Here is a 26725-nt window from a genome sequence, read left to right as displayed (position 1 = left end):
TAATTCAACTTCCTCCATGCCCTATCTCTATACAATTCTTTTTGATTTATTGCAAGCCAAATGAAAACACAATATTCCTTCTTTTTTAATTATTATTTATTTATACAATTGAGACGTAAAAAAAAGTGTAACTTTCTTAGAAAAAAAATACAAACACATTCTTTTTTGAAGTGTGTGGCTTCTGGAACTTAATTGTAAAGAAAAAAAGATTACTAATTACAGTGTCTATTCGTTTGTAGGCAACAAAATGAACAGTTTCAGTCATGATACAATTGCTATCATATCGAAGGTTTTTTTTTTACACAAAAAAAATAGGTCTTGACTTAAGAATAGGAGAAAATTTCTTCAGTACATCATTCCAGGATGGACTCCGCCACTTCTTTGAAAATATACATTTGGATTGCTACTCAGTGTTTGCTCCAATGTGGTGTAAACATTTGCATCATCGGGTCGCATAAACAGCCCTATAAGTTTTATGGAAATACAAAAAAATAATGAAATGAATATCACTTTACAGTGCAATTTAAAAATGCTTTAAAATACATTTAGTGCTCATGCAGGAATGAATATTTTTTGTTCAAGTGTCATTACCATTTTAAAAATAATTTTTTTTTGTGAGATAAAACTGAGGATTAACTACTGGAGATGTTTGTCAAATTATGCAATTTTTAAGTTAATGTCTCTGTTGAGTTCATTAGAAACGCGACGTACAATGCTAGCATCATAAAAACCACCTAAGTCTTCATATTAAAATTCATAGCATTTCAGTACTTTGCAAAATTTATGCAAATTGAGAAGATATTGTTTAACACAAGCGGTAATTGAAAAGATACTTTAATAAACCACGAATGGGAAAATTGCTAAATCGTATTTTTTTTTTAGTTATTTAGAAAAAAGATCAGTAAATTTCTGAGTACCACTCTCGATATCATCTTGATTTAATCCTAAATTGTTCAAATAATTTTAAATCCACATGAATATGAGATATTTTAATGAGATTGCACCTTGGCGCCACTAATGTAAATTTACATTAGGGGAAAGTACTCTCCCTTCGAATGTCCATGCCTTCGAATAATGTGAATTTTCTTGTATTTTTCCTAGAGACTTATACACAATTATCACATAATTCTCAATAATTCATGATAAGCTATAACTAATATTTAATAAAAATTTGTAAATCTCTTAGGAAAAATAAAAGAAAATTCACATTATTCGAAGGCATGAACGTTCGAAGGGAGAGTACTTTCCCCTAACCTTTTATGTACTAATGTTGCCTATAAGTATTAAGAGATATTACTCTCAATTCTAAAATAAACCATAAAGATTTAAGTTAGGGGCTCAATTTTTTTTTCAACATAATAAATTTTAAATTTTAATTCACGCAATAATAATCCTTTCCTAAAATCTATGCTTCCCACTTATCAGCGTACTTGAGTGCAAAAAAATACCTCACCATTAATAATATTAGTTCGTCTGACTGTGTTATCACAATTGCACATTAAAATTTTAATATGATTCACATTAATTGTCGCTGGTGAGAGTCCAAATGTGTAATTTGTGTGTTTGAATCATTTTATATTCAAAATTTGATCTATTTGTTGATAAAAAGGTAGACTTGGCCCGCAAAATTTGATATAAATTGATTTATAGCATTAATGCGAAAAATTAATGCAATTTTCTCTTTAATTTTTTAATGTGAAAAATATTTATGCTTTAGGTAAATTTAAACTTATTTTTGCAGGTCAAGTCCACTTCTTTATCAATAAATAGAAAAACCCTAAATATTAAGTGACTTAAAGACACAAATAACATATTTAGACGCTCACACGCGACAATTAATGTAAATCACATTAAAATTTTAATGTGCAAGTGTGATAACGCCGTGACCTAAATTAGTCAACCAAACATTTTTGCAGTAGCCTTCCATATATTCGCTAAAATCATAAGTAACATATACTTTATGATTTGAATAATGGTTAAAAAGCAGTACATTTTATTATTACCATGTAGTTAATATTTTAAAAGTGTTTAACAAAATGTTTTGATATAAAATTGGTAGCTTGAGGTATAAAGAACAATTGACTCTTATTTTAAGAGGAATTTTTAAAAATCATGCCATCATAAAATTGAATGTTTTTTTTTAACCCTTTAACGACGAGACACTTTTTACGGACCGAAAATCAACCATAAAAATTAAACTGAGAAACATACTCAGACAAAAATAGCCCAAAAATTTAAGTAATTTTTCTGACAATACTAATGAATAATAATTTTCGCTTTAATAATAAATAGGGTAGAGTAAGCCCTTTTCGCCACCTTAAGGTTTTATACCCTTGTAATTCTTACAATTTTTGTCGAAATAAAATGAAATTTTCTGTACAGATGCTTTGAAGCATTGTCTCTCTATTGAACCAGGAGACTTCCCGGGAAGTTTTGGGTATCTAGTTGAAAAAATGCATTTCCTGCAACAATGCATGTTTCAGTAATTTTCGCCACCTTGTAAACACTTTTTCGTCACTGTGTAAGCACTTTTTCGTCACTTGTTTTTAATTGATTTTTAAGAAACAGCAGCTTTCGGAAACCCCCAAAAGTACATGGCACAATACTTTTCTTATTTATCACCGATAGACGGAAGTGGGGCACCTTTGAATTGGGGCAGCTTTGAAATTGAGCTTTTTTCTCCTATTTTTAAATGAAACTGGATCTTATTAAGATATAATTTAGCTCAAAAAACCAATTGCGAAGCTAAATTACATCATGATAAGCCTCAATTCCATTTGAAAATAGGAGAAAAAAGCCCAATTTCAAAGGTGCCCCACTTCCCCCTACCAGACAATTAATAGAGTATTTCGAATAATTTTTTGCACATTTTTTTATTTCCGACAAAAAACAATTGAAAATTACGCATGTTTCAACTAAGTTCCGCGAGGTGCGCCACTTGTAAAATGCTTGGAAAAATGAGTGGCGAAAAGTACTTACACAGCCGAAAAAAGTAAGCCCTTTTCACCACATCCGAATTTCATTAACTTTTTAGATAACATTATTATAAATAATATTATAATAAAGTTTAGTTAATAAGAGATTGAGTTTCAGTGAAAAATATCAAATACTCTACAACAAAAACACAAAATAATGCAAGATAATTTCTCTTAGCGTTGACAAGTTTCTTAAGAACTCCATATTTTTTTGGTAATTGTTCACCATGTCAAGAATTTCTCTTAATAATTTGCAAATAATCTATTCGGCAAAGAACCTGATATGGTTTTCTGATCCGTTGGACTAGAGGTCACGAAATAATACTCATTTCGTAGTTCCATAAGCTTATAATTCCCTTAAAAAGTGATTTTATTTGTAGGTGGCGAAAAAGTGCTTACTGGCGAAAAAGTACTGACTCTACCCTATCACGTATGAGTATTGCAGTTTTTATTTCCAAAAGGGTTTTGCTTAAAAACATGGGAAGTTTAAAAAATAAATAAAATTAATTATGAATTTGAGAATTTAAAAATTCGCCATTTTTTAACTTAAATATTTACTACATAGCAAATAGCTAGAGACTTGCAAAAAATATTCTAGATTCCTTCAACCTTCTACTTTACAATTATGTACAAACATAAGAAAAAATAACTTTAGGTAGCCAGGAAAAATTATTTTCCTTATGGGACACCGGTGTTCCAATCGTCCTTAAAGGGTTAAAAGAAGTAACAAAAAAATCAATTTGTATTAAAATGATTACATTTGAAAATTAAACCTTTGGTGCTTGCATTCTGCTATGCCGAAATTTGGTACAGTTACCCTAATTTTGTGTCTTTTGTAATGTACTTTTGAATAGAGTTTTAGGAAATATAGTTTTTGAAATTTCGAACTTAATCAACTACAATGGTTGGGAAAAACTTTTATTGCATATTTGAAGTTGTTTTTAATTAATATAGTCAATTATTTGCTAAAGAAAATCTCCCTATGAGCCTATAAGAAACTGTCCCTCTCATACTTTCAGAACTTAAAGTAAAATTGTCAGGACCATCTTAAAATTTTCCCAATGACAAATATCTTATTATAATCATGCTTGCATGATTATAATAAGATATTTATTGCTGGGAAATTATATTAGAATTATGTTAAATCGTTGGTTCAGAAATTCATGAAAATAAGAAATCCTAAAAACGTTTATTTTGATATAATTTTGTAAAATCAAAGAAAAGCGTTGCGAAATTAATAATTTTTTGTGAACATAGGGCATAGGCACTGCTTTATTAACTTTAAGATATTTATCGCATATAACATTCTTTTTAAAAGAATAGAAAAATATACAAAAAATTGAATGGAGTCTTGATCATAATAAGCCAATGGGCTTCAGACCTATATCAAGGGTAAGGAGGAATAAGAAAAACAAATATTGAAAATGCCCCTTCCTTGAACTGCCCCATTCTTCCCAATAGATTTAAATTTCATTGCAAATTAAGAGCACATTTATTTTTTTATGCTTTAAGCTTTAAGACAAAGACAGAACCACTTAAATATGTAAAATTATTTACATAATGTAAAACAATAATATAGGGATGCTGCATTTTAACGATTAAACCAGACAGTGATAAACATTAAAAATAAGATTTTTACAATCTCTGCATTTTCCGCTGTGCTAGAGAGTGTCATAAAATGTGGTAAGTGTAACATCTCCAAGATAATTGTCTCCCCATTTGTATAAAATATAATACAAAATGTTTATTCTTTGTACCCACCTGCACCTGGATACCAATTGTGGTTATATTGGTGAAGTGGTAGAATTTGTGGTGGAATTTGTGTTGCGATGGGGAGATAGTAACAAAAGGGATAAGTCAAATGTGCTCGAAAGTAATCATACATGCGATAATTCATATCGGCGCCTGGAACCAGAGTTAGATGATAATCAGAGATGAATATTTTATTAATAAAAATACATGCATCACCATCGTAAATCTATCCTTTGCTTTACCAGCAATTTGCAAAGCCAAGCGCTCATTGTTATTTAATTTTTCTAACGTGAATTTTTTCGCAACTTAATTACTTCTATTTATTTAATGATAGGAAAAGAGGCAGATTTTTCTCTTTTTTTTCAGCAGCCATTTCTAACTATGAAAGACTTTCATTTCCCATATGGTTTACGAATAAAAAAAAAAAGAAAAGATAGGCATAGAGAAAAAAAGAAAGAAACCATAAATGCAATCGTGTGGAATTTTGCTGTTTTTAATGGAAAATAATAACATAATCTCTCTCCCATACAAAATAATATTTATATCGAGCTACATAGCAAAAAAAACTTCCACTCAATTTAAAATACAATTTATTGTAGACATCAGTAAGAAATATGCAGATGGAAATGACAAACAAACTACGAGACTTAGAGCCATCAAAGCTTCTTATAGATCAATCAACACTTTGTTAAGAAAAAATCCCAAAATCATCTCATTATGAGAGTTTGAAACTGTTTGATTACATTTTCATCTTGAAAACCGTTTTGGAGGCTTTGAATGAAAGTTTTGCCGTCAATTTTTATTTGATAATCAGAAAAAAAGTGATGAGTGCCTTTAATTGGCCCATCATTTTCATTTAGATCATTTTCAAGCAACACTTTAGATAAGATGCAAGGTAACGGTCTCTTTAGAAAGCCTTCAAACTTTCATTATGCTGGAGGATTTACATTTAAGGTTATAAATTTTTGAATTTTGAAATTAATATTATTAGAGACTGTTGTAAAGGTTGGAAAGAAACGACAAGTGCGAAAAGATATGCATCAAGCCAAGGGAAAGAAAACTTTGCAATATGCTTGATATCTCTAAAGATATTAATAGCGAAACCTGTCGTAGATGTGACAACCCAAGAAGCAAAACAGCTGCCTTATAGAACCAAGTATTAGACAAGTCTTTTAGTAGAATTAAAGTAAGAATTTTCGGTTGAAATTCTTACAGAAGCTCTTAAGATTCTTAAGAGTGCGCCACTTCACTTATAGTTATCTCAGCGATGGAACCAAGAGCGTTATAAGCAAATTAAAAGATTTTTGGTTCTATAGTGCCTTACTGAGGGAATTCTACAAGACTATATTAAGAAAAATTGTTTCTTGGGAAAGTCTTTAAAATTGGTTCATAAATTATCATTTAACTTGCTCAAAACATCACTGAATTGAATGCTCAAAGAATTCTGCTCTTGTTTTCTAAAGAAGAATTTTACATCGAGCCAAAATATATCTGATTTTAAATAAAGGTAACTGAGCTTCAGCCTAAAGAGTAAGGGAGACTGGGGCAAAAAGTCACAAATTGAAAAATTCAAAATTCAATATCTTCCAATTTTCTCCATAAACCTTCTTCAATGTCGTAAGTTTCTTAGAATTCTAACAAGGAATTTAGAAAATAAAAAAATATCGAAATTTTTAGCCCTATTTTTGAAATATTTTCCTTGCAGAAGATAACAATTATTACTTATTTATTTTCCAAAATTGATACACTGGTGCATATTTTCTAAATAATTTGGATTTTTTGAATACGAATCCGCTATCTATTTTTTAATTTCACAAAGGTTCTTTTCTCCAGAAATCCCCTTATTAAAAATGGCCACTTGGGGTAAAAAGTAACAAAAAGTATAAAGCAAAAAGTAACAAAAAAGCGAAGCAATTTCTGATGTCTCACGGCGAAAAAAAACGTCATTATCATGTCTCGCCGCTTATTGTTTGCATTGGTCAAACGATTTGCAGTCTTTTGTGTGTTTTTTTTTCTAAAATAGCTTGAAAAGCGCTTTTCTCGTTTTCTCACTTTTCTCACAGAGAAAACGGTGTTTTACAAAGGTGTAGATGAATAAATTTTCTATGAAAATATGTCCTCTAAGTATTTTTTCAAATCTACGGAAGCCTGTAATGAAGCGAATCAAAATATGATAATACCCAATGTCTGGTACTAATTTGCCCCAGAATTTTTGAGAATAGTCACAAAATTACCTTTTAGAAATTGGCTCGATAAGCGTATTTCCTTACAAAATAGAGGAAAATTACTTTCACAAAGTTATAGAGCGACGAATTTCCTATAAAACTGCGCTAATTAGAAATTTTTGAAGCGTTTGAGTAGCTTGTAAAAAAATAAAATATCCGTTTTGTGACTTTTTGCCCTAGTCTCCCCTACTCTTCTAATAAGTTAGCACAAAAAGATAAAGGCTTAAAAAAATGAATCTTCCTCTGAGGATCAAAGAGGAGCACCTATATTGTCATAACTTATTGGCACTTTTTCAGTATCATTTGGGATATGAAATTTAAAACACCTATCCTTATAATAAAAAAGACATATTAAAGAAAAATAATCATATTATGGAATGGCATTCAGACTTCGCACACACTCTTCCTTCGAACAATTCATATTTTTCCCCATATTTTCCTTTAATAAATTCGGCCTCCAAAAAAATATTTCGTAATATTGTTCGTAAATGTTTGTGAAAGCTTACTGGGGACTAACAAAATGCTCGTAAATCGTATAACCTACAAAAAAAGTTCGTAAAAGTATGTACTTTTTCCACAAACATTGTTTGTAACTTGAACGTTGAACACTTTACGAGCACTTTTCTTCTTTTACAAACATTTGATCGTACATTTTTGTTTATCTGACACAACTTTACGAACAAATGACAAAATAAAAGAACAAAAAATGCTTCTGAAACCCAGAATTTCGAAAAAAAAAGATATTTTGAAATTCGATCATAGATTATTTCAGCCACCAGGCAGACGAAAAGTAAAGCAAAAATGGCTTTCGAAAATGATCTTCGAATGTAATATCTTTTTGGAAAATATTAGGCATGAATGCTTAAAATAAAATACCTCAGATTATTTTTATTTTTTGCGTTACTTTTTTTTTAATTTTTTAATGAAAGAGCGTTATTTAAACTTGCAAAGTGAAAGCCCTGATTTTCTGATTTCAAATAATAAAAGCGGAATTAATATTTTTGGTTTATAAATACTAATAATTCAATTTTTATAAACAAACTTCATCAATCATCAGTAAATAAGCAAGAACAGCTTTAAGACCTGAATTTTCTTAAAGTTTCATGTTATTCGGAAAACTATAAGCTAAAGCCTTTAGAAGTTTTTGTTGATATTGTTGGTCAAGAGAAGGTCACTCAACGCCGACTATATATCTTTAATTTTTTAAACTTATTTTTAAATATTGTTCACACGATTAACAATAAATTCAGAAAATATTGTTCAAATATTGTACAATGTGCATAAAATTTTTGATTTAATAATTATTTTATTATGTTTAAAAAATTAGAAAAACACATTTTATGTTTCCATGCATTAAAATTTGAAGTTAGATTTTAACTGACAAGTTTGACCAAAATACTGCCGAATCTGCTGGAGTATTTTAGAATTACAGAATTTAGAAAGTGAGATTTTTTAATCATAATTAATTAATTTAACTATTTTGAACAGCAAAAGCTAATTTATTAAAAGCAAATAATCATTTGTCAGTGAATCTTTATACAGAATATTTGTTAATATTGGGAATAATACTGAATTTCTAAAGATTGAGAACTTTCTCTCACTTTACATGAGAATTCTAAATATTCGGCTATTAACCTAAAAAGAGGCTTCATTGAAAGAGACAAAATTATGTTTTCTCATCCTTTGCCCATGAGCAAAGTGAATTTCTACATTCAGAAATGTGCCCATTAATTTACACAAATTCTCGTTTAGGAGAAATGTGTCGAGTTATTAGTTTACAAGTTACACCAATCTTATCCACTGTATATCTCTTGGTTTACGATCTACTTAAACTCATCAAATTTAAGATAGTTTAGAAGTAATTCAAACATTTCTTTGCTGGCTTCGGAGAATTATTTTATCTATCTTCATTGATTTTGTTTAATAGTATCTAATTTATTGGTTGATTTCAAAAGTAAATAAAATACATTTAAAACTGTCTTATTCGTTGGGCTTCTACATTCCTATTAAAATAATGTATTCCCATTAAATGTCGAGTCAATTTAATAGTTGTAATTATAAATTATTTACCGTTACTATTAGAAGTAGGGGAAAGTGCCCAGCCCATGCTTTGCACGGTTCCAAACTTTATAATGACTAATTTTTTGACTGTTTCTCAATAAATATAACTGTAACAATATATTTTAAAAACAGAATATTTTCCCCTAGTTTTTAAAATTTGAGTCCGATGAGTCATATTTATTGAAAAACATGGGATAATTTAGTCATTATAAAGCTTGGGACCGTGCAAATCATGGGCACTTTCCCCTACAGGGTCATGAATTAGAAATAAGTATTATCTATATGTAATTAAATATTTAACTGTATCAAATATTTAAGCCCTATTGCTCTATCTGATTGGTTAGACCTTTAAAGCATCCATTTTAAGCTTTAAATTTTCTTCAAATTTTTTTTTTACCAAATTAAATGTGAACTGGAATAAAATCTTCTGACCAGAGGTTTAACCACAATGTTTCACACTCAATAATTGGAAGTCTAGCCATTGATTGGGACTTCTAGCCGTTTTTCAAGTAATACTAAAATTGATTAATTTAAGGAATGACTATCGAGAATTTCTCCAGGTTTTAGCCAATAATAAGGCAACGAAGTACATGGTGGCCTCGTCAGCAGCGACTCCGGCAACATCTACGGAGAGCATCGGTCAAACAGGGCTCCCGATGGGGGACTACAACTTTGAAGTTGTCAACTCCTTCGTGTACCTTGGGTCAACAATCACAGCCGACAACAACATCTCAACAGAAGTCCGCGCACGGCTGCTGAAAGCCAACAAAGCCTATTTCAGTCTATCAAGAGTGTTTCGGTCCAGAAACTTAAGCATAAAGACTAAGCTACTGCTGTATAGGACTATGATCCTGCCAGTCCTCACGTATTCGTCCGAGACGTGGGTCCTCAGCAAACAGAATTGCGAACTCTTAGCCGCGTTTGAGAGAAGGATCCTGCGACGGATTTTTGGCCCCATATGTGAGGAGGGACGATTCCGGAGCCTATACAACTATGAGGTGTATGAGCGATACCGAGAGGTAACTGTCGTCAAGCAAATACGCCTCAATAGGCTCCGGTGGGCTGGTCATCTGGTTCGCAAGGATGAGGACGACCCAGCCTGGAAAGTCTTTAGGGGCGGACTTTATGCTACGAGGAGACGAGGCCGACCCAGCCTCAGATGAACCGACGGCGTGGACCAGGACGCCAACTCATTAGGGGTGCGGAATTGGAGAACAGTGGCGCGTAACAGGCTCGAGTGGCGACGGGTCCTGAGTCAGGCCAAGACCAGTAATTGGTTGTAGCGCCGGATAAGTAAGTAAGTAAGTTAGTCCAATATAATTTATTGGATTTTTAATCAGATGTGCATAATGCTTAAGGGTAAATACTTCTTAGGACTCATAGAATTCTGTTAGAAAGTTATATACTGTTAAAGATATATTTTCAACTACATCTTTGGATATAAGATGCTACACTTTATTAATCTTCTTCTAAAAATTGGAAACCTCCGGGAATAAGGTTAAGTTTTTAATTTCAAAACCCGTGTGATAAAGCTAACTTATAAACTCGGATATTAATTACGAAATTTCATAGCACGACTCCTAGATATTAATTGATTATAGAAAAGTGGGAAATTTTCACCAAGTTAAACCAAATTTTGAAACTCTTTTGCCAAACGGGTCTGAATTATATTCAAACAAAATCATGTTAGTTTTTCTTTAAAAATGCATTTCATACTTCTCAATAATTAATTTATTATCAATATTACTGAATTATTATTAAATTGGCCTATGCTCCCTGTTTTGATTTAAAGCTCCCATTCAAAATTTCAGAAGTGCATGATTATTTCTAAAGCGTGTAAACGATTGAAACAAATCCTTTCTGAATCACGTTTAATGCCTCAGATTGCTACATCTTCATGCAATAAAGCTTCCAGATAGGCGTTATTAGTTGTTTTTGGTCCTTATGACCTTTGCGTTTAAAACGCCATTTCGGAAGCGTGTAAAATTTAAATTAATTTTCAGAAGTGGTTCTTGATAGTTTATGTACGTTAAAGGTTTCTTTAATCAAACGATGTGCTTAAGTTGATTTTTTCTTAAGTTAAAGTGGTAAGGCAGCACTCTCCGCAAATACTTTTATTTTTTGACACAAAATTCAGCATCTTCTTTGTTATTTTTTTTCTTGAGTTCTAGTGTCTGTCGGCATTGTAATTGTTCAGAAATGACTAACCTTTAATATAAATGTAACTTGATACACGAATGCCGACTACTAAAAACTTGGTTGAGGACTTAGGATAGTATGGGGTAATTTGGAATCATGTCTAGGGGAAACTGGGGCTGTAGTAAACATGGAGTAGTTGTGAACACTGCTATGTTTTACTGCTTGAACTCAAAGAGAGAGCAGTTATATAATCGACTTTTTTCAACTTCTCACTGTTCTAGAGCTTAAACGGTAAGAGATATCGACTTCCGGTCTTCGATGACCCCTCCTCAAATGAAATTATCTCGTACCCAACCTCTTTACTTTTCCCCCTCCCCTTTCGTACGTTCCCCATCCCTTAAAAAATAGGTCAAAAATGAGGCTTTTCCAATTTTTCTCAAAATTGGCCCAAGCTTTTTCAATGATTTTTGGATATGTTTTAGACCTGGTCCTGGCGAACATTTCGCCCAAACATACCTATGGCCGGAAAGTTCGCCATTTTGAATTATTGAAGGTCAAAATTCAACCACTTTGAAAGGCTCATTTTTCAACCGATTTGGTTAAATTTGGATTTTTTTGGAAAGGTACTGCAATTTCGAACCCGGCTGCATCGGTCTTTTTCGGTAGTGAACCGGTTAAGTACCGATTTTTTAATTTTCAAATGCTTTTGTGATTTATGAATCAATTTGATCTCTAGTAGATCAGTGATTCCAAATGATTATGCAAAAAGCTAATTCACGGTGAGCTCTATCTTGTGAGTTCGAGCATTCCGCAAAGCTGGGACGCTTTGCCATCTCTTTTTGATTTAGATATTGAATTTGAGAAGACGCGAGACCTATATGAATTTATAGATAGAATAGCTATTCTTGCTTTCTGAACAAATAGTCGACTATAAGTCTTAGTAGTGTAAACATAAATTTTAGTGTTTACAACTTCCCCGTGTTTACTACTGCCCCAGTTTCCTCTAATTTGGAACTTTGAGATATATTAGCAGTTTTAGGCGTTTTAGGTGACAAAAGAAAAAAAAACAACGAAGAAGTACTCACGACTTGTACTTCTTCGTGGTTTCTTTGTTCTCTTTGGTCATCTGAAACAGTGAAAAAATCATATGACAAATGAATTAGTGTTGTCCAAAGGTGCCGCACTTTCCCCTATATCTTTTTGTTTATCATTACAATTAATTTCTTTTTATGAAAATTATATATGTATAAAAAACACATTGTTGAAAAATTCTTATGTCTGCAACTTTTACTAAAGTATGAGCCGTAGTTTTTTTTTGTAAAATAAAGATAATGATAGGAACCGTTTGTCGAAATTTCTTACAAACAGTGATTTTGAATTCATTGTTGAAATAATCAATTTATTAAACAAATGAAGATTCATAATGAGATTAATAATACAAATTGCGCCCCAGTAATCTCTAACGACTGACAAATTTTGCATAAATACCATTTGTTTTCTGCTAATCAGCAAATAGAACAAATCAGTGTTTGCATAATTTATGAATTTCCCTTTTTAAAGTTTAGAGACTGCAAGTAAGGCAAATATAATGGAAAGTCATTATATTCAATGTAATTTCAGTTTTTTTTCTTCTTCTTTCTAAGAAATTCTACGGTACATTTTGAAGCATAAGTACGCGGTTATTTGTCTGCGGGGTATTTACTAAGAGTGAAGAAAAAATATCAACAATTGTTGTCTGCATGAGACACCGTAATAATTTCATTTAAAAGACGTACTTTTTTTGCCACCTAACGGCAAAGAAAAAAATTTACGAGGTGAAGAACAGAGTTTTTAAAATAACACAATATATCAGTTGAGTGTTGGATGAAAAATACCAATTAATGTTTCATGCAAGGATGATGAGGTATTTTTCACAAAAAAAAAACAAAACTGAATTCACCATTTCTACCTGTTGAATCATACAATCAGTCTTGCATCATACTGCCAATTTTTTCCTTATAATTTCCTCTTTGCGAATTTTATAGTTTCAAGATATTTGTTACAAATTAATCAGGAACAAGATAAATAAATGATCAAATTAGAATTTTATGGTGGTAAATAAAAATAAATATTGTTTTCAATTCATTTTTCAATTCTTTTTCTGAATGTGAAAAATTATATGTATACATTTGGAAAATTTCTCGCAATTAGTCCATGAAACGGAGCGTAGAAAAGTGAAATTGTGACTAAATGATGTGAAAAATAAAATTCATGGTATATACAAATATAATTTTACATGCATATTTTTCATTGTAGAAGAGAATGTACATAGTACAGGAGGAAAATAGCAATGTTATACAATTCTCACGTTACTTTTATATACAAATTAAGTTATTTTTAAAAGGTGTTTTTATGTAAAACTATAACCCTCTTAAGCAACAGAAAATTTATATATATTTTGCTTTTCTATATTGTTCTTGAATCCATGTACAACTTTAGGAAAATATTATTATTGTGGACAAAGAGCATTATTCACGGTCTAAACTACATAATACCGGAACTACATGCAATATTTTCCCATATTAGATACACAGTAAAAAAATGTGTAAAATTTTACTACTATAATAGTGCAAAATCGACGATTTTAGTTGTTTAAATTAAAAATGTTTAAAAAATACACAACATTTTGGTAATTTTTTTGTCACGTGATTGAAAATTACCACTATTATAGTTCCAAATTTTCAACAATATTGTTTAATTCGAAAATGTTGAAAATTTGACACCATTATAGTGGTAATTTTTGACATTTTACTACTATAATAGTGGTAAAAAAAATTTCAACAATGTTTTTTGTGCAGTAAAAGTGTTGAAAAATTCTAAAAATTACCACTATTATAGTGTGAAAAAATACACAACTTTATGGTATTTTTTGTCACATGATCAAAAATTAACACTATTATAGTATAATTTTTCACACTATTATAGTGTGAAGCCGTGTGTATTTCAATCAAAGTTGTTGAATATTTAAACAAAAATTGTTGAATTTTTAAACAAAAGTTATGTAAAAATTGTTGAATTTCCATTTAAGACTTATACTTCAGTCGAGATGCATTTCGATGGGCAAAGGTCATATAGAACATCAAATATTTATAAGTATAATAAATATATCGTAAAGATTCGAGCATCAGATGTAAGCATCTCACATTAGGGGGGATCCTGAGACAGCAAAAAACATTCCATATGTCTAAAAAAGCAAAAATTCAACATATATGTAGAATTCAACAATTTTTGAGTTTACACACAAAAATTCAACAATTTTTAAATTCACCAACTCCAAATTCAACAACTTGAAATTCAACAACTTTAAATTAAACAATTTTTAATTAAACATTTTTTCCAAATTTAACACTATAATAGTGGTGTGAAAGATTACACACTATAATAGTGGTAATTTTTTTTACTGTGTATATAATTGTTGACAACTATTTTATTTAATTGGTGAACATTTAAATTCTTACTGGACTTTTAAAAACAATAACAACGCTTGCACCATTTAATAAAAAAAGTCATGGTTGGGCAATAATTTATCGCAGCGTTTCTGCAAGAAGCTGTTCTTATTTCATCTAATTTCTTCGCGAGATCAATGCATAAATGCCGTTTAATTTCATTATGTATGCTAAGTCATTATAATTTTCTCCCAGTTAAATGGATATTTTCGTGATATATTGATATGATTTCACGTGCTTAAGAAAATTACGTAAAATGGCAAGAATAACACGATTTTCGAGACTCAATCACAGCAAATTATCAACAAAATAATGATTAAAAAAAATGAATACACATTAATTGTTTTCATAAGGCATTATAAAAATGTTCATTCATAATTAATCACAGAAAGTATGTTTAATTAAATCGATAAACCATATTATTTTTAATTAGTCGTAGATATTTATTGTAATTCCGATTTGTTGCAAATTAGCCTTTCTTCGAATGTTTATCGGGAAATTTTTGCATGTTACACAACATTGTAACATGTAATACCACTTTTGTTTTGCACTGAAAACAGTTTTAATAATATGTTAAAGACCCAAAAAAAAAGATTTTGAGCAGATAAGCGTAATTGCGCAAACACCAATTCTGAACCTTGTGTCTCTTAATTTAAAAGAGCGTAATATACTTATACTTATCTCAATCCTTAATGCCTACACCTTTCAGATCAGGAAAATTTCATAAGGACGAAATTCAGATCCCTTTCTCTCTTAAAAGATTTGTATATGTCTGTCCTTCTCTTTCGCACTCTTCTTCTTCTTTTGAACATCACACCAAATTAAATTTAGTTAAGTCGAATTTGAGGGGTATCGGTAGCTCAATAGGCAAAGTATTGGCTTTGTGACGCAGAGGCCCTCGGTTCGATCCTTGATCGAAGCGCGTCCGGTGAATAATTGGAAAACAGTTTTTCACCGTCCTTGAAAGCTACAAAACTGAACGCAAAAATATCAAGAAGGAAGTATGATAAAAGATAAGGGAGCAAAAAAAAAAGGATTTGTGATGGAGAAAAAAGAAAAATGATAAGGAGAGACGAGAGGAACAAACATATGGAAAAAAAAGAAAAACAGATGGAACTCGTATGTAAATAAGAGTGAGCGAAATGGCTATATGGACCTGATTGAGTCTGACAGCCAAAACATAAAAAGAAGAGAGAGAGAGAGAAGTCGAATTTGGCGCGTAATAGGCTCGAGCGGCTCGAGTGTCGACGAGTCCTGAGTCAGACCAAAACCAGCAATTGGTTGTAGCGCCGGTTAAGTAAGTCAGTCCAATTTCGAGTCAGAAAGGGGGTAAGAAACAGTTAGGGTAAAGTGATATAATTTGGAATTAGTGTTACAAGTTGGACAATTTGCCGGTACAAGTTGGACATGGCTTTTTTCTTCATAAATACAGTCCAAAATTTGTTTTTATGCAAAAGGAACCAAACTGTAAAACTAAAGCATTAAAAATATGCAAATAAAAATGAAGTACTAGATTTATCAAAACAAAAGGCCCTGTCCAAATTGTACCATTGTCCAACTTGTACCACTGTCCAACTTGTACCATTTTACCCTATGCAAATATTTTTATAAATTATTGGAAACGAATTTTGATTTAAAATCTCTTTTCGGAATCTGATTAGTTTTTTCCAATTAATGAATACTAAATTCTGTCAGTAAAAGTAAAATTCTAACGAGATACGGCAGTAAGTTTGATCAGTTAAATGAAGGTCAAGGATATACTTTTAGCTTAAGTTTAGACTGGATTGTAAAATCAAGAACATCGTAATAGTTTTGAAGACTCATTGAAAAATAAGATTTTTTTAAGAGTCCAATGGTTAAGATTCCATGAAATTAGAAAAAAAACATAAATCATGATCAAAATTCTTATAATACTATCTTAGGGATTTTCTATAATACGCATAGTCTAATAATTATTGTAAATTTGATCAGTAAATAACTTAAAGGACTATACCAAATTTCGGACATGTTACACATAAACTCTAAAATCCTAAGTTTGAAAAGTAGTATTTTAATACAAATTGAAATATTTTGTTACTGCATTTTTGGTAAAATTGTTTGGAGATTTAAAAAATAACTAAGCGAAATACTTCTCTGTTCTTCTTAAAATATAAATATTGCCTTGTGCGCAATTTTGGACGCTACGTTTCTCGAAATCTATTGCCTTTCTAGAACTTTATTAAAGTCTACACTCTACAGTACTGCGTCTCTTTCGGAGAGGCAACGCTATCATGATTCTTTGGCAATGTACGTGCTTTAGAAAATGATTATTATATAGAGATTAGAAAACTAAAAAAAAACATATGAAATTTTGAGAAATAAGCGAAGTGTCCGATATTGCAAACAGTCCAAAGTTTAGCACAGTTTTCCAGTAATCGTTCAGTAAAGTAATAAACTTTAGCCGTAGAAATCTTAGATGCTAATTAAATAAATTAGACTCCTTTTAGAAAGGATACAGGTAACTTTCTGGCCATTTTTTACAAATTAAAGTTTTTCCCAATTTATATACTTATTAATTTATACAAAAAAAGAATCAATACTATGAAATTTTAGTAACCCTTGTTTATTTTTTAAAAAGATAGTTTTAGGAAAAGTTTAATGAATTTCTAAGACCTCTTTTAATCTTAATCGCAGTTGAACAAATTGATGAGTAAATCTCACCTAATAATAGTGGCTTGAAATATCAAATACTATTTTAAACGTTTTAAAGATCTCCTTATATGTAAAAAAACGGTTTCAAGCGAAATATTGTCAATGGTATAATGTGGCGGCATAGAAAGCAATTGTCGTATTTAACAATTGCATATATCATATATGATTTTTATATAATAATAATTCATTCGAGCTTTACATAATAAAATAATAATATCCCACTAGAAACTTTAAATTTTATAAAAAATAATGCAGTTGTAGGGGGAAGTGGGGCACCTTTGAAATTGGGATTTTTCTCCTATTCTTAAGTGGAAATGAGCCATATTATAACGTAATTTAGCTTCTCAATCTGTTTGTGTAGTTAAATTATATCACAATAAGGCTCAATTTTAATTAAAAATAAGTGAAAATACCAATTTCAAAGGTGCCCTACTTCCCCCTAGATCGTTTAATAAAGCTAATATAATTTATTTATTGCTTTTAAATTTTTTGAATTAATGCACAAATAAAAAGATATCTTTTTCTTATAATCTTCTTGAAATATCTTTTTTTTTTAATTTTTTTCTTATCGAAAATAACAGTTTTGAGGAACTAATTTTCAAAATTTGTAACATTGTTTACAATTTCTGGAATAATTTAAATCTATTGCCCATTTCAGAAAAATGTATCTAGTGCTAGTCATAAGACATGTCATAAAAAAATCTCACTGAGTAAGTGCAATTTGATCAACCTGTGCGCATTTTCTAAACCACTGGTTTTATTTTTCTTGTCAAATATTGCTTTTTAAATTTATTTCAAAAGTGCAGTTCTCGCTGAGATAAAGCAAATAATCTTTATAAGGATTCTGATTTTTCAGGATTTGGCTTTCGGGATTTTGGTTTTTGGGATTTTCGCCGATACTGATCTGTGACACTTTTAGAGAAATTTTAATAAATATTTGTGAAATAATAAGAAAACTTTGGCAAAAAGGATACTTTTCTAAAGCTTTCAAATGACTTGAGAAATATTTAATCAGTATATTCTTAAAGAAGAGTTGGAAAATTTACGGCACCTGGAAATTTTGTCAAAAACCATTTTTCCCACCCGAAGGGAAATGCTTTTTTGAGTTTTTCGCTAAAATTTTGTAAAAGTTCTCAAATAATTCTTGGAAAAAATTCACTTTAACCCTTTATGGACGATTGGAACATCAGTGTCCCATAAAGAAAACATTTTTTCCTGTCTAACCTAAAGTTAATTTTATCTTATATTTGCACGTAATTGCAAAGTAGAAAGTTGAAGGAATCTAGGATATTTTTTGCAAGTCTATATCTGTTTACTATATAGTAAATTTTTAAGCTCAAAAATTACGAATTTTGAAATTCTCATATAGAAAATTTATTTTAATTATTTTTTATACTTACAATTTTTTTTTAAGTGAAACCGTTTTAGAATAAGAAATTACAATACTCAAACATTATATTTTTCATTAAAGTAAAAATTATCAGTCATTGGTATCGTTAGAAAAATTATTTAAATTTTTGAGCTATTTTTGTCCCTATCGTTCATAGGGACAAAAAATACACCAAATTAGACTCTGTTGGCTTTGCGAAATTTAGATGTAATAACCCAACGCTCCACAAGTTTTGGTTTCATTTTTATTGCTAATTTTCGGTCAGCGAAAACTGTCTCGTCGTTAAAGGGTTAAACGCTGTTGTAAATGAAAGAAATATTCAATTTAGAAATCATGATAGGAAATTTGTTCCTTTACAACTTTATCGTAGAACATTTTCCTCTATTTCAACGAGAAATGTGCTTCACGAATAATTTTCAAAAGCAGTTTTGGTCAAGAAAAATATATCTCCACTGGCTTAGAAAAGGCAAACTGAAGACAAATCAACCAAGTGCATAGCGTGCATAGCATTCATTCATTCAGTGGATTTTGGCTATTTCGGGATTTTGATTTTCCGGGATTTTGACTGGGACCAGTCACAGATACCTCAATATACTCTGAAAAAAAGTTTTGTTAAACGAACAAATGGATTTTGTACAAATTTTGTCAAAAGGATGTTATTTACCAATTTGACAAAACTTTTTCTCGCATTTTATAGAGGAAAACATCCTTTTGACAAACTTTTAACAAGATCCAGTTGGCCGCCGATTTGAAAAAACTTTTTACTATTCTGTATGGAAGAACATCCTTTTGACAAACTTGTCTTGCTAATTTAGCAAAACTTTTTTTTTCAGAGTAGACAAAGTGATAAATTGTACAAATTTATTTTCACTAAAATTCAGTACTTCCTACACTGATCAAAGAATATTTTTCCAGCTAAACTTACTTTTGATCTGACCGAGAAAATGCACCTATTTTACTCAACAGGTTTTCACTCTCTTGAAATTGCTCCAAGCATTGCAAGTAAATCTCTTCAGAATGAGAAGCTTTCGTGAAATGTCCTTGATAGGGTAAATTTAGTAATTATAGTCTTTACTAGACGACACTGAAGGCGACAATAAAACTGGTAATATAGTTCATCATACAAGAAACAAATAATTAGCAAATTCTCAACAACACAGCCTCCAATCTTCACATTTGCTTTTAGCATGGAATTCTAGAGCCAAAGAGGTACAAAGTTTTGTAAGTAGGCATTAAATCTTGTGCAGCACAAAGTGGGGAAAAAATTCTGTCTTCCCAATAATGAGAACATACCATTACCATCCAACCCATAGCTCTTTTACAGTGATTAACAGTAAATATGTTTAAAAGCAGAATTGCAAAGCGCCCAAATATCTAACAGGAATGCTAGAAATAGAAGTTGCCTACCTCCTCCCAAAGTAGCGATGACCTGATGCTTGGCATTCTGGTTACTTCCACCAGCTGATCTTCCTCCCTCGCCCGTTGCTGTATTATTCCCTGAATTGTTTCCCATCACCCCATATTTGATGGGCTTAAAGTGGAAGAATGACGGTGAGTATCCAGATGCTGTACGACTCAGTGAACTGCATCGTTCCTCTCGATCCTCCATATACAGTCCTTCCTTGCCCATGGCAGCCAATTGGCGTCCTTTGGGCATGAACATCACCAGGAAGACTGTAGCTGAAGTGGCAATGAGTCCAAAAGCCAGACAAGCGTCACGATGTCTCTCAGCCACAGCCAATCCACAGAGAGTCCATCCCAGCCAGATTGGGATACTTCCCCCAATGGCCAGACCAATGTATGTGGCTTCACGGTAATTGTCGCGAATGCCACGGGATTTAATGGCCAGCACAGCCACGAAGAGGATCAGAAAGACCACGTAGATGAGAGACAGAAGATGCTCAGAGAAAGGAGTGCGACAGAGGTGAACAGATTGTTGGATGGGCGTATTGGAGTTGGCCAGGATGATAGTGTAGCGATTGATAGGGGATGAAATGACTTCTGGTGGTGATGTTAGAAGCCATTGGGAACTCACAGCCACTTGAATGAGAACAGCAAAGAGCAACAGAAGCCCCTGGTATGGTGCAGGAAGATATACTCCCCCATTCAAGCTGATCAGGAATACACATTTAACCAGGAGGGAGGCAAATACCAGGGCAAAGGCTACTCCAGAACCAAAGCGAACAATTGCACAGGACACCACTGTAGGTGTAGATGTGACAATGGCTGCGAGTCCAGCACAGGCAAAGAGTCCCAGGAGGAGCATCTGACCGAGGAACAGATGCCTCCGACTCGGTGATGTTCGCCATACTTTGCACAGCACAAACACCTCAAATGCCACCATCATGATCATGGCCAGGGATGAGAGGATCAATACTGGCACCACCCATGGTTCCTTCCTCAGGCCCATTGAGTGGGTGGGTACAATTGTGGGTGGTGTAATATTGCCACTAGCGGCTTCAGACGTGGTCTTGGCCGTGAGGATCATGCCGCCAAAAGAGGCTGATGATCGCACAGATGGGTAACGACTGGTTGAGGGCACAGTTGGTGGTACCACGAAAAATTCCGTGGACATCTCAAGACGATGCGCCTGGGCTGATGACACATTGCTCTCAATTTGATTGTCCGCAAAGATAGGATCAATCTCATTGGAGTACTCATCACTTTTACGCCCAATGTCATTTGAACTCAACCGATGGAGGTGAGTTATATTCTTAGGATGATCCCTAACACTACCACTTGATGCACTACTATTAACACTTGTCCGATCTTCAGCACTGTATCGATGCCGTGGTGAGATACGATCACCGAATTTTGGATAATTGCTATTCACCGTGTTGATATCACTTGTATCCACAGACACAGAATAGTAGTCGGATGGTGTGACGAAGTTGAGGAGTGTGGCCAACGTCGCCAGCAATAGGGGGGCCGACTTAGCTGGCTGACGAGCCATACTAAACTAGAAATATAGCGATCGCGATCACGAGCGTGAACTCCACTTTTGTGTATTATCTCTTCTTTTTTTTTCTTCTTTTCCTTCTGTCTCTCTTTTGTGGCTCTTTTTTTGTTCCCTTCCTTCCTCTTATGTGCTTTTGGTTCTCCTCCACTTCGCCTTTGCCCTGGTGGATTTGTCTTGTGGAAGATGTGTCTCTTGGCTCAAGAAACCGGTTGAAGGTAGAGTTGTTAAATCTGTATGAGATATTTGGTATTCTTACGAGGGGTCCATCATTCCTTAGACGCACTTCCCTTTAGATCTTTAGAATTTCTATTGTAAAAGCTCAATAGTGAGCTAACTACTTTTCACTATCTATCACCTCTTTTTGTTGCTACTTTCAAAAAAGAAAATCCGAAAAATCCCATGCCATATTCATTCTTAAGAATATTCGGATTTTAATTAAAAGATTGTCATGACCAAAAATTCAGCCATGAACCATAGCAATTATCTCGTGCAACACACCGTCTATTCTTAACCCAAGACACTTCTCCTTTTAAAGGGCCAAATATTATTTTACAGAAAGAGGTGAAAAATGGGCTACTGGCGGAAAGAGGTCAAACCATACTAACGGTGTTATCACACTAGGATTTTTCACGTTTTAATTTTAAATTGAATTGAGCATTGCGATTTCTAGAATTGCTTGAAATTTCTCACAGCCAGGACACATTGTGCAATAAATTTACTCAATTTTAAATAATGCCGCGAGATTTTTACTATGAATGACTCTGTAAAATGTGTGACAGTACTAAAAATGTATTATAGTCACTTAACTGTTATGCCAGAAGAAAGGGTTGTATGTAGGCAAGGGAGGCAAGGGCGCTCATGAAGAGACTTTCATATAGTCTTGTTTTGAAAATCTGTATGAAGTTATACAAACTGGAGATTTCGTGGAATCAAAATTTCCTTCAAATGGCTTTGTAACTTAGCAAATTACTCCTGATACTAAAGTTTCATTCCCGTACAAGTTTAACACTATATTACTGTACTTATCTTATTTTTGTGGCCACAACTAATATTAATTACGAGTAAATAAATTTAATAAGAACAATGTTCTTCAAAAGATGCTTGTTTAACTGCAATAAAATTGAAATTAATGAGCAATTTTAACATTTTAATTTGTTAAATTCAAATTATTTTAAGCAACCACATTTTATGCTATTTTACCATGTTTAACCGTGTTTCCGTGAACCAAGGCTAAGTTTATAATTAGTAATTAAATGAAAATCTATCAATTCAAATGATTTTTAATGCAAAATAACGCAAAGCAACAATTCATCTGAAAATTAATTTGAATTTACAAATTGAGAAAATCCTACTGTGATAGCACGGTAAGACAAGGTTTTTAGACTTCGTACACACTTTAGCTTCGAACACTTCAAGTTCTTCGCATATTTCTTTAATGAATGTGATACATCTAAGGCAGGGGCCTCTTGACATTAATTTTTTCATACGTTTTTGCATAGCGGCACTGAAGACTAATAGCAAGTGTTTTCCTAAAGAAAATTGACTTATGAGTCTGATATATTTCGAAATTGTGCGTTAAAACCTATCTAAAAATACCTATTTCATAATGTTCGCCGAAATCATACATGAACTACGAGCAAATTTGTTTAAGTCACGATGCAAATACGAATCAGTGACAATTTTATAGAAATTGACTATCAAACCGATCAAACATTCAAAAATTGACCCACCGGTTGAGTCGAGGAACCGATCGACTCGAGGGCACTTTACTTTATTGCGGAGTACTCTAAAAAACAGTTTAGTTAATTAATCAAGACAATTTTGTCAAAAGGATATTTTTCATACAAAATATGAGAAAGTTTTGTTTAAAAAAAAATAAACAAATGCGGAGAACCACGAAGTAGTAGTCTTGATTGTACGGTTTGTAGTTGTACGTAGTCACGTAAGGGGAGGATCCTGAATTACAAGGCCAAAAACTCGATATTTTTGTTACTCCTTTAATCGATGAACAATTGCAGAAACCCATTCGAAGTACTTCCGAAGATACAGAAACAAAAACAAAGTACCGCAGAGCAGATTTATAAGCGCTCCGATGGACATCCAAAACTTTGATGAGCGTTTTCTTTCTATTAAAATTTTTACAATTTTGTCGAATTGATGGGAAAGATATAAAAAAAGAAAAACTTATTGGCTGATTAAAATAAATTAAAAGGTTATTCTCTTTAGAATACAATTCACTTCTATTTGATAAATTGTCTTTGCAAAACTATTTTTTTAAAAATATTTTTGCAGCATGTTAGGGGGAGGTGGGGCTACATTGAAAACACTATTTTTTCACATATCTCTAAAGGAAGCTGGTCATAGCCATAATTTAATCTTCGTCGACGCGACGGCTACGACGAAAAGTGAACTACTCTTCAGTCCATCATTTTACAATTTTTTCGAAAAAAAAAAACTTTAAACACTTTAAATTTAAATGTGTTGAAACATACAACAAAATTTTCATCAATATTGGCAGATTCAAAAAAAGAAGCCAAGAAAATCAGCTAATCTTTGGCCTTCTAATTCAGACTGCCCCCTTAAGAGTACGTCTTCAAAGTTTTCTGCTTTTGTCCACCTGATAGAGTAGAGTAAGTACTTTTGGCCACTTTAAGGTTTCACGTGCTTGTAATTTTTATAATCTTTAATTAAATAAAATGAAATTTTGAACAAAGATACCTTAAAGCCGTTTCTTCCTAATTAACCAAGAGAATTCCCAAATTTTTGGATATTTTAGTGAAAAATGCATTTTATGCAACTATGCATGTTTCAGTACTTTTGGCCACTTTGTAAGCAGTTTTAGCCATTGTGTGTAAGAACTTTTGGCCACTTGTTTACAATAGAATTTTAATAAAATAACAGAAGAAATAGCTTTCGAAAACTTTCACATATACACAGCACAAGTCCTATTCTTATTTTACACCAATTTTATGTGATTATTAGAGTACATTAAACGACTTTTTGCACATTTTTCTATTTGATGTAAAAATCAGTCAAGTCACGATTGTTTTTACTGAAATCCGCGAGGTGCGCCAAGTGTAAAATGTATGGGAAAATGAATAGCCATAAGTACTTACACAGCCGAAAAAAGTAAGCTCTTTTAGCCACATCCGATTTTCATTTAATTTGTTAGAAAATCTTATTAAGGATGATATCACAATAGAATTTAGTTAATTAAGAAATGGACTTTCATTGAATAACATCAAATATTTTCATCAAAAATATGAAATAATACAAAACAATTTCTCTTAACATTAACAAGTTTCTTAAGAATCCCATGTTTTTTTTTAGTGATTGTTTACCTTGACGAGAATTTATTTCAATAACTTAGAATTAATCAAGTCGATACAAAATCAAATATGATTTTCTGATTCGTTTAGAGGTCAGGAAATAAGACCCATTTTCCTGTTTTAAATAAACTCATAATTGCCTTACAATGTGATTTTACTTTAGGTGGCCAAAAGTACTTACATGGCCAAAAGGGCTGACTCTATCCTACAGTAAGGAAATCTCAAAATTGCAATTGAGGTGCGATTCCAAATGTACCCCATAATGGCCTAGTTGTTATACAAAAGTTTTTCTCTAAATTTTAAGTCCCACGTAAGCCTTAACCCTTTAAGGACGAATGTCACACCGGTGTCCCAAAAATAAAAACTGATTTTTTGGACTGTTTGTAGGGCAAAATAACTTTGTATAGCCAAAAAATTGTGCTTATTTTTGGGATATCAGTGTCCCACTCATCCTTAAAGGGTAAATGGTTTCAAATCCGAAAAACGATCACAAAATCGTTAAATTTTTTTTTTGAAGTCTGGGAATTAGACGATAATAAACCAAGAGTAAGTCAACTTTGGCGGTATTCTATCTTAAAATTTCAATCTAAAAATTTTACAAGGTTATCTTCGAATTAACTTAATGCAAGATTCTTCTAAAAGTCTACCCCTTTTCTTTTCAAATAAAAGGAGTTATGGTGAAAAAAGAATAGTATGGTTCTCTCCTTGAATGAAGGCAATAAAACGCGAAATCCACAAGTTTTATTATAGGTTCTGAATAAATCTTAATTTGCGTGAAATGAGCAACCCCTCTGAATATTCTTATTCTTATACCACATTTGTGCTGTCTCAAATTATTTTTTCACACAACACACATACACAACGCACAAGGAATGTATTCTCTTCGTCTCTTAAAGTCTGTTGTTTTTTTCCTTCTTCTCGTTCTCATCTATACTAAAGGTGCAACATTGATTTAGAACGATGATGGATTGTGTACAGTACGGGAGAGTAGATGCAAAAATATTTATTTTTTAGGCATTTTTATGTTATTCCAATGATCGTTTCTGCCAAAAGCACTCTCATTCACTTTTTTCTCTGTTCAATCAATTCACAATTAACACTTGATATCCACTCAATGATCAAGCTGGATAACATGTCTTTATTTAGCTCAAATGTGTGATATTAAGGACACAATTTATCAAAATTGTACACACAAAGTAACAATTTAAGTAACGCCTCTTGTTCTCCCTCGAAAAAAAAATAATATTAACTTGATTGTTAGCTCCGTATGACCAGCGAGTGGTCTCTAATTTCGTCTTTCAACAAGGAAAGCTCAAAATGAACTGAAAAATTGTGTAGACACCCAGCACGATGCAAAAATTTCTCATTTGTTGTGTTGAATCAATGGACGAGAAGAAAAAAAAAGGCCCTCAAGTGTGTGCAGATGAGAGAAAAGAAAAAAAATACACGAAGATGATGCCTAAGAATGGATGGATATTGAATGTGGAACAAATTATAGTGAGATGCAATATTGAAATGAATTGGAGCTTAAAAATGCAATAATTGCAGTTTTCTTTAAACTCACAATTTTTCACACACAAACATACATGTTCGGCTCTTTTTGTGTTAATATGTTCCACCTTCGTGAAATTTGCATTGCGCCTCATCAAGTGTGGATAAATACCTATCTCCCCATTTGATGCACTTTCTTTACAACAAACAAATATTTCCCGCGGGGTA

At 32.1% G+C, this 26725-nt stretch overlaps 1 protein-coding gene across 2 annotated transcripts; it reads right to left on the bottom strand.

The window, feature by feature from the left end:
- Positions 1 to 77: 77 nt before the first annotated feature.
- Positions 78 to 26725, bottom strand: LOC129802830 (uncharacterized). 2 transcript variants are annotated; one of them, XM_055848937.1, is made up of 4 exons: positions 25820 to 26725; positions 20126 to 21907; positions 4737 to 4880; positions 82 to 464 (listed from the first exon to the last, which is right to left on the bottom strand). In XM_055848937.1, the coding sequence occupies exons 2-4, from the start codon at positions 21669 to 21671 to the stop codon at positions 346 to 348; spliced, it is 1809 nt and encodes a 602-aa protein (XP_055704912.1). In that variant the 5' UTR covers positions 21672 to 21907; positions 25820 to 26725; the 3' UTR covers positions 82 to 345. The 2 variants fall into 2 exon arrangements, with proteins under 2 accessions (XP_055704914.1, XP_055704912.1); XM_055848939.1 differs by lacking the exon at positions 4737 to 4880 and having other exon boundaries at positions 78 to 464.

The sequence above is a fragment of the Phlebotomus papatasi genome, chromosome 2, assembly GCF_024763615.1.
Source record: "Phlebotomus papatasi isolate M1 chromosome 2, Ppap_2.1, whole genome shotgun sequence".
NCBI classification, from domain to species: domain Eukaryota; kingdom Metazoa; phylum Arthropoda; class Insecta; order Diptera; family Psychodidae; genus Phlebotomus; species Phlebotomus papatasi.
This window is presented reverse-complemented; position numbering and strand designations above follow the sequence as displayed.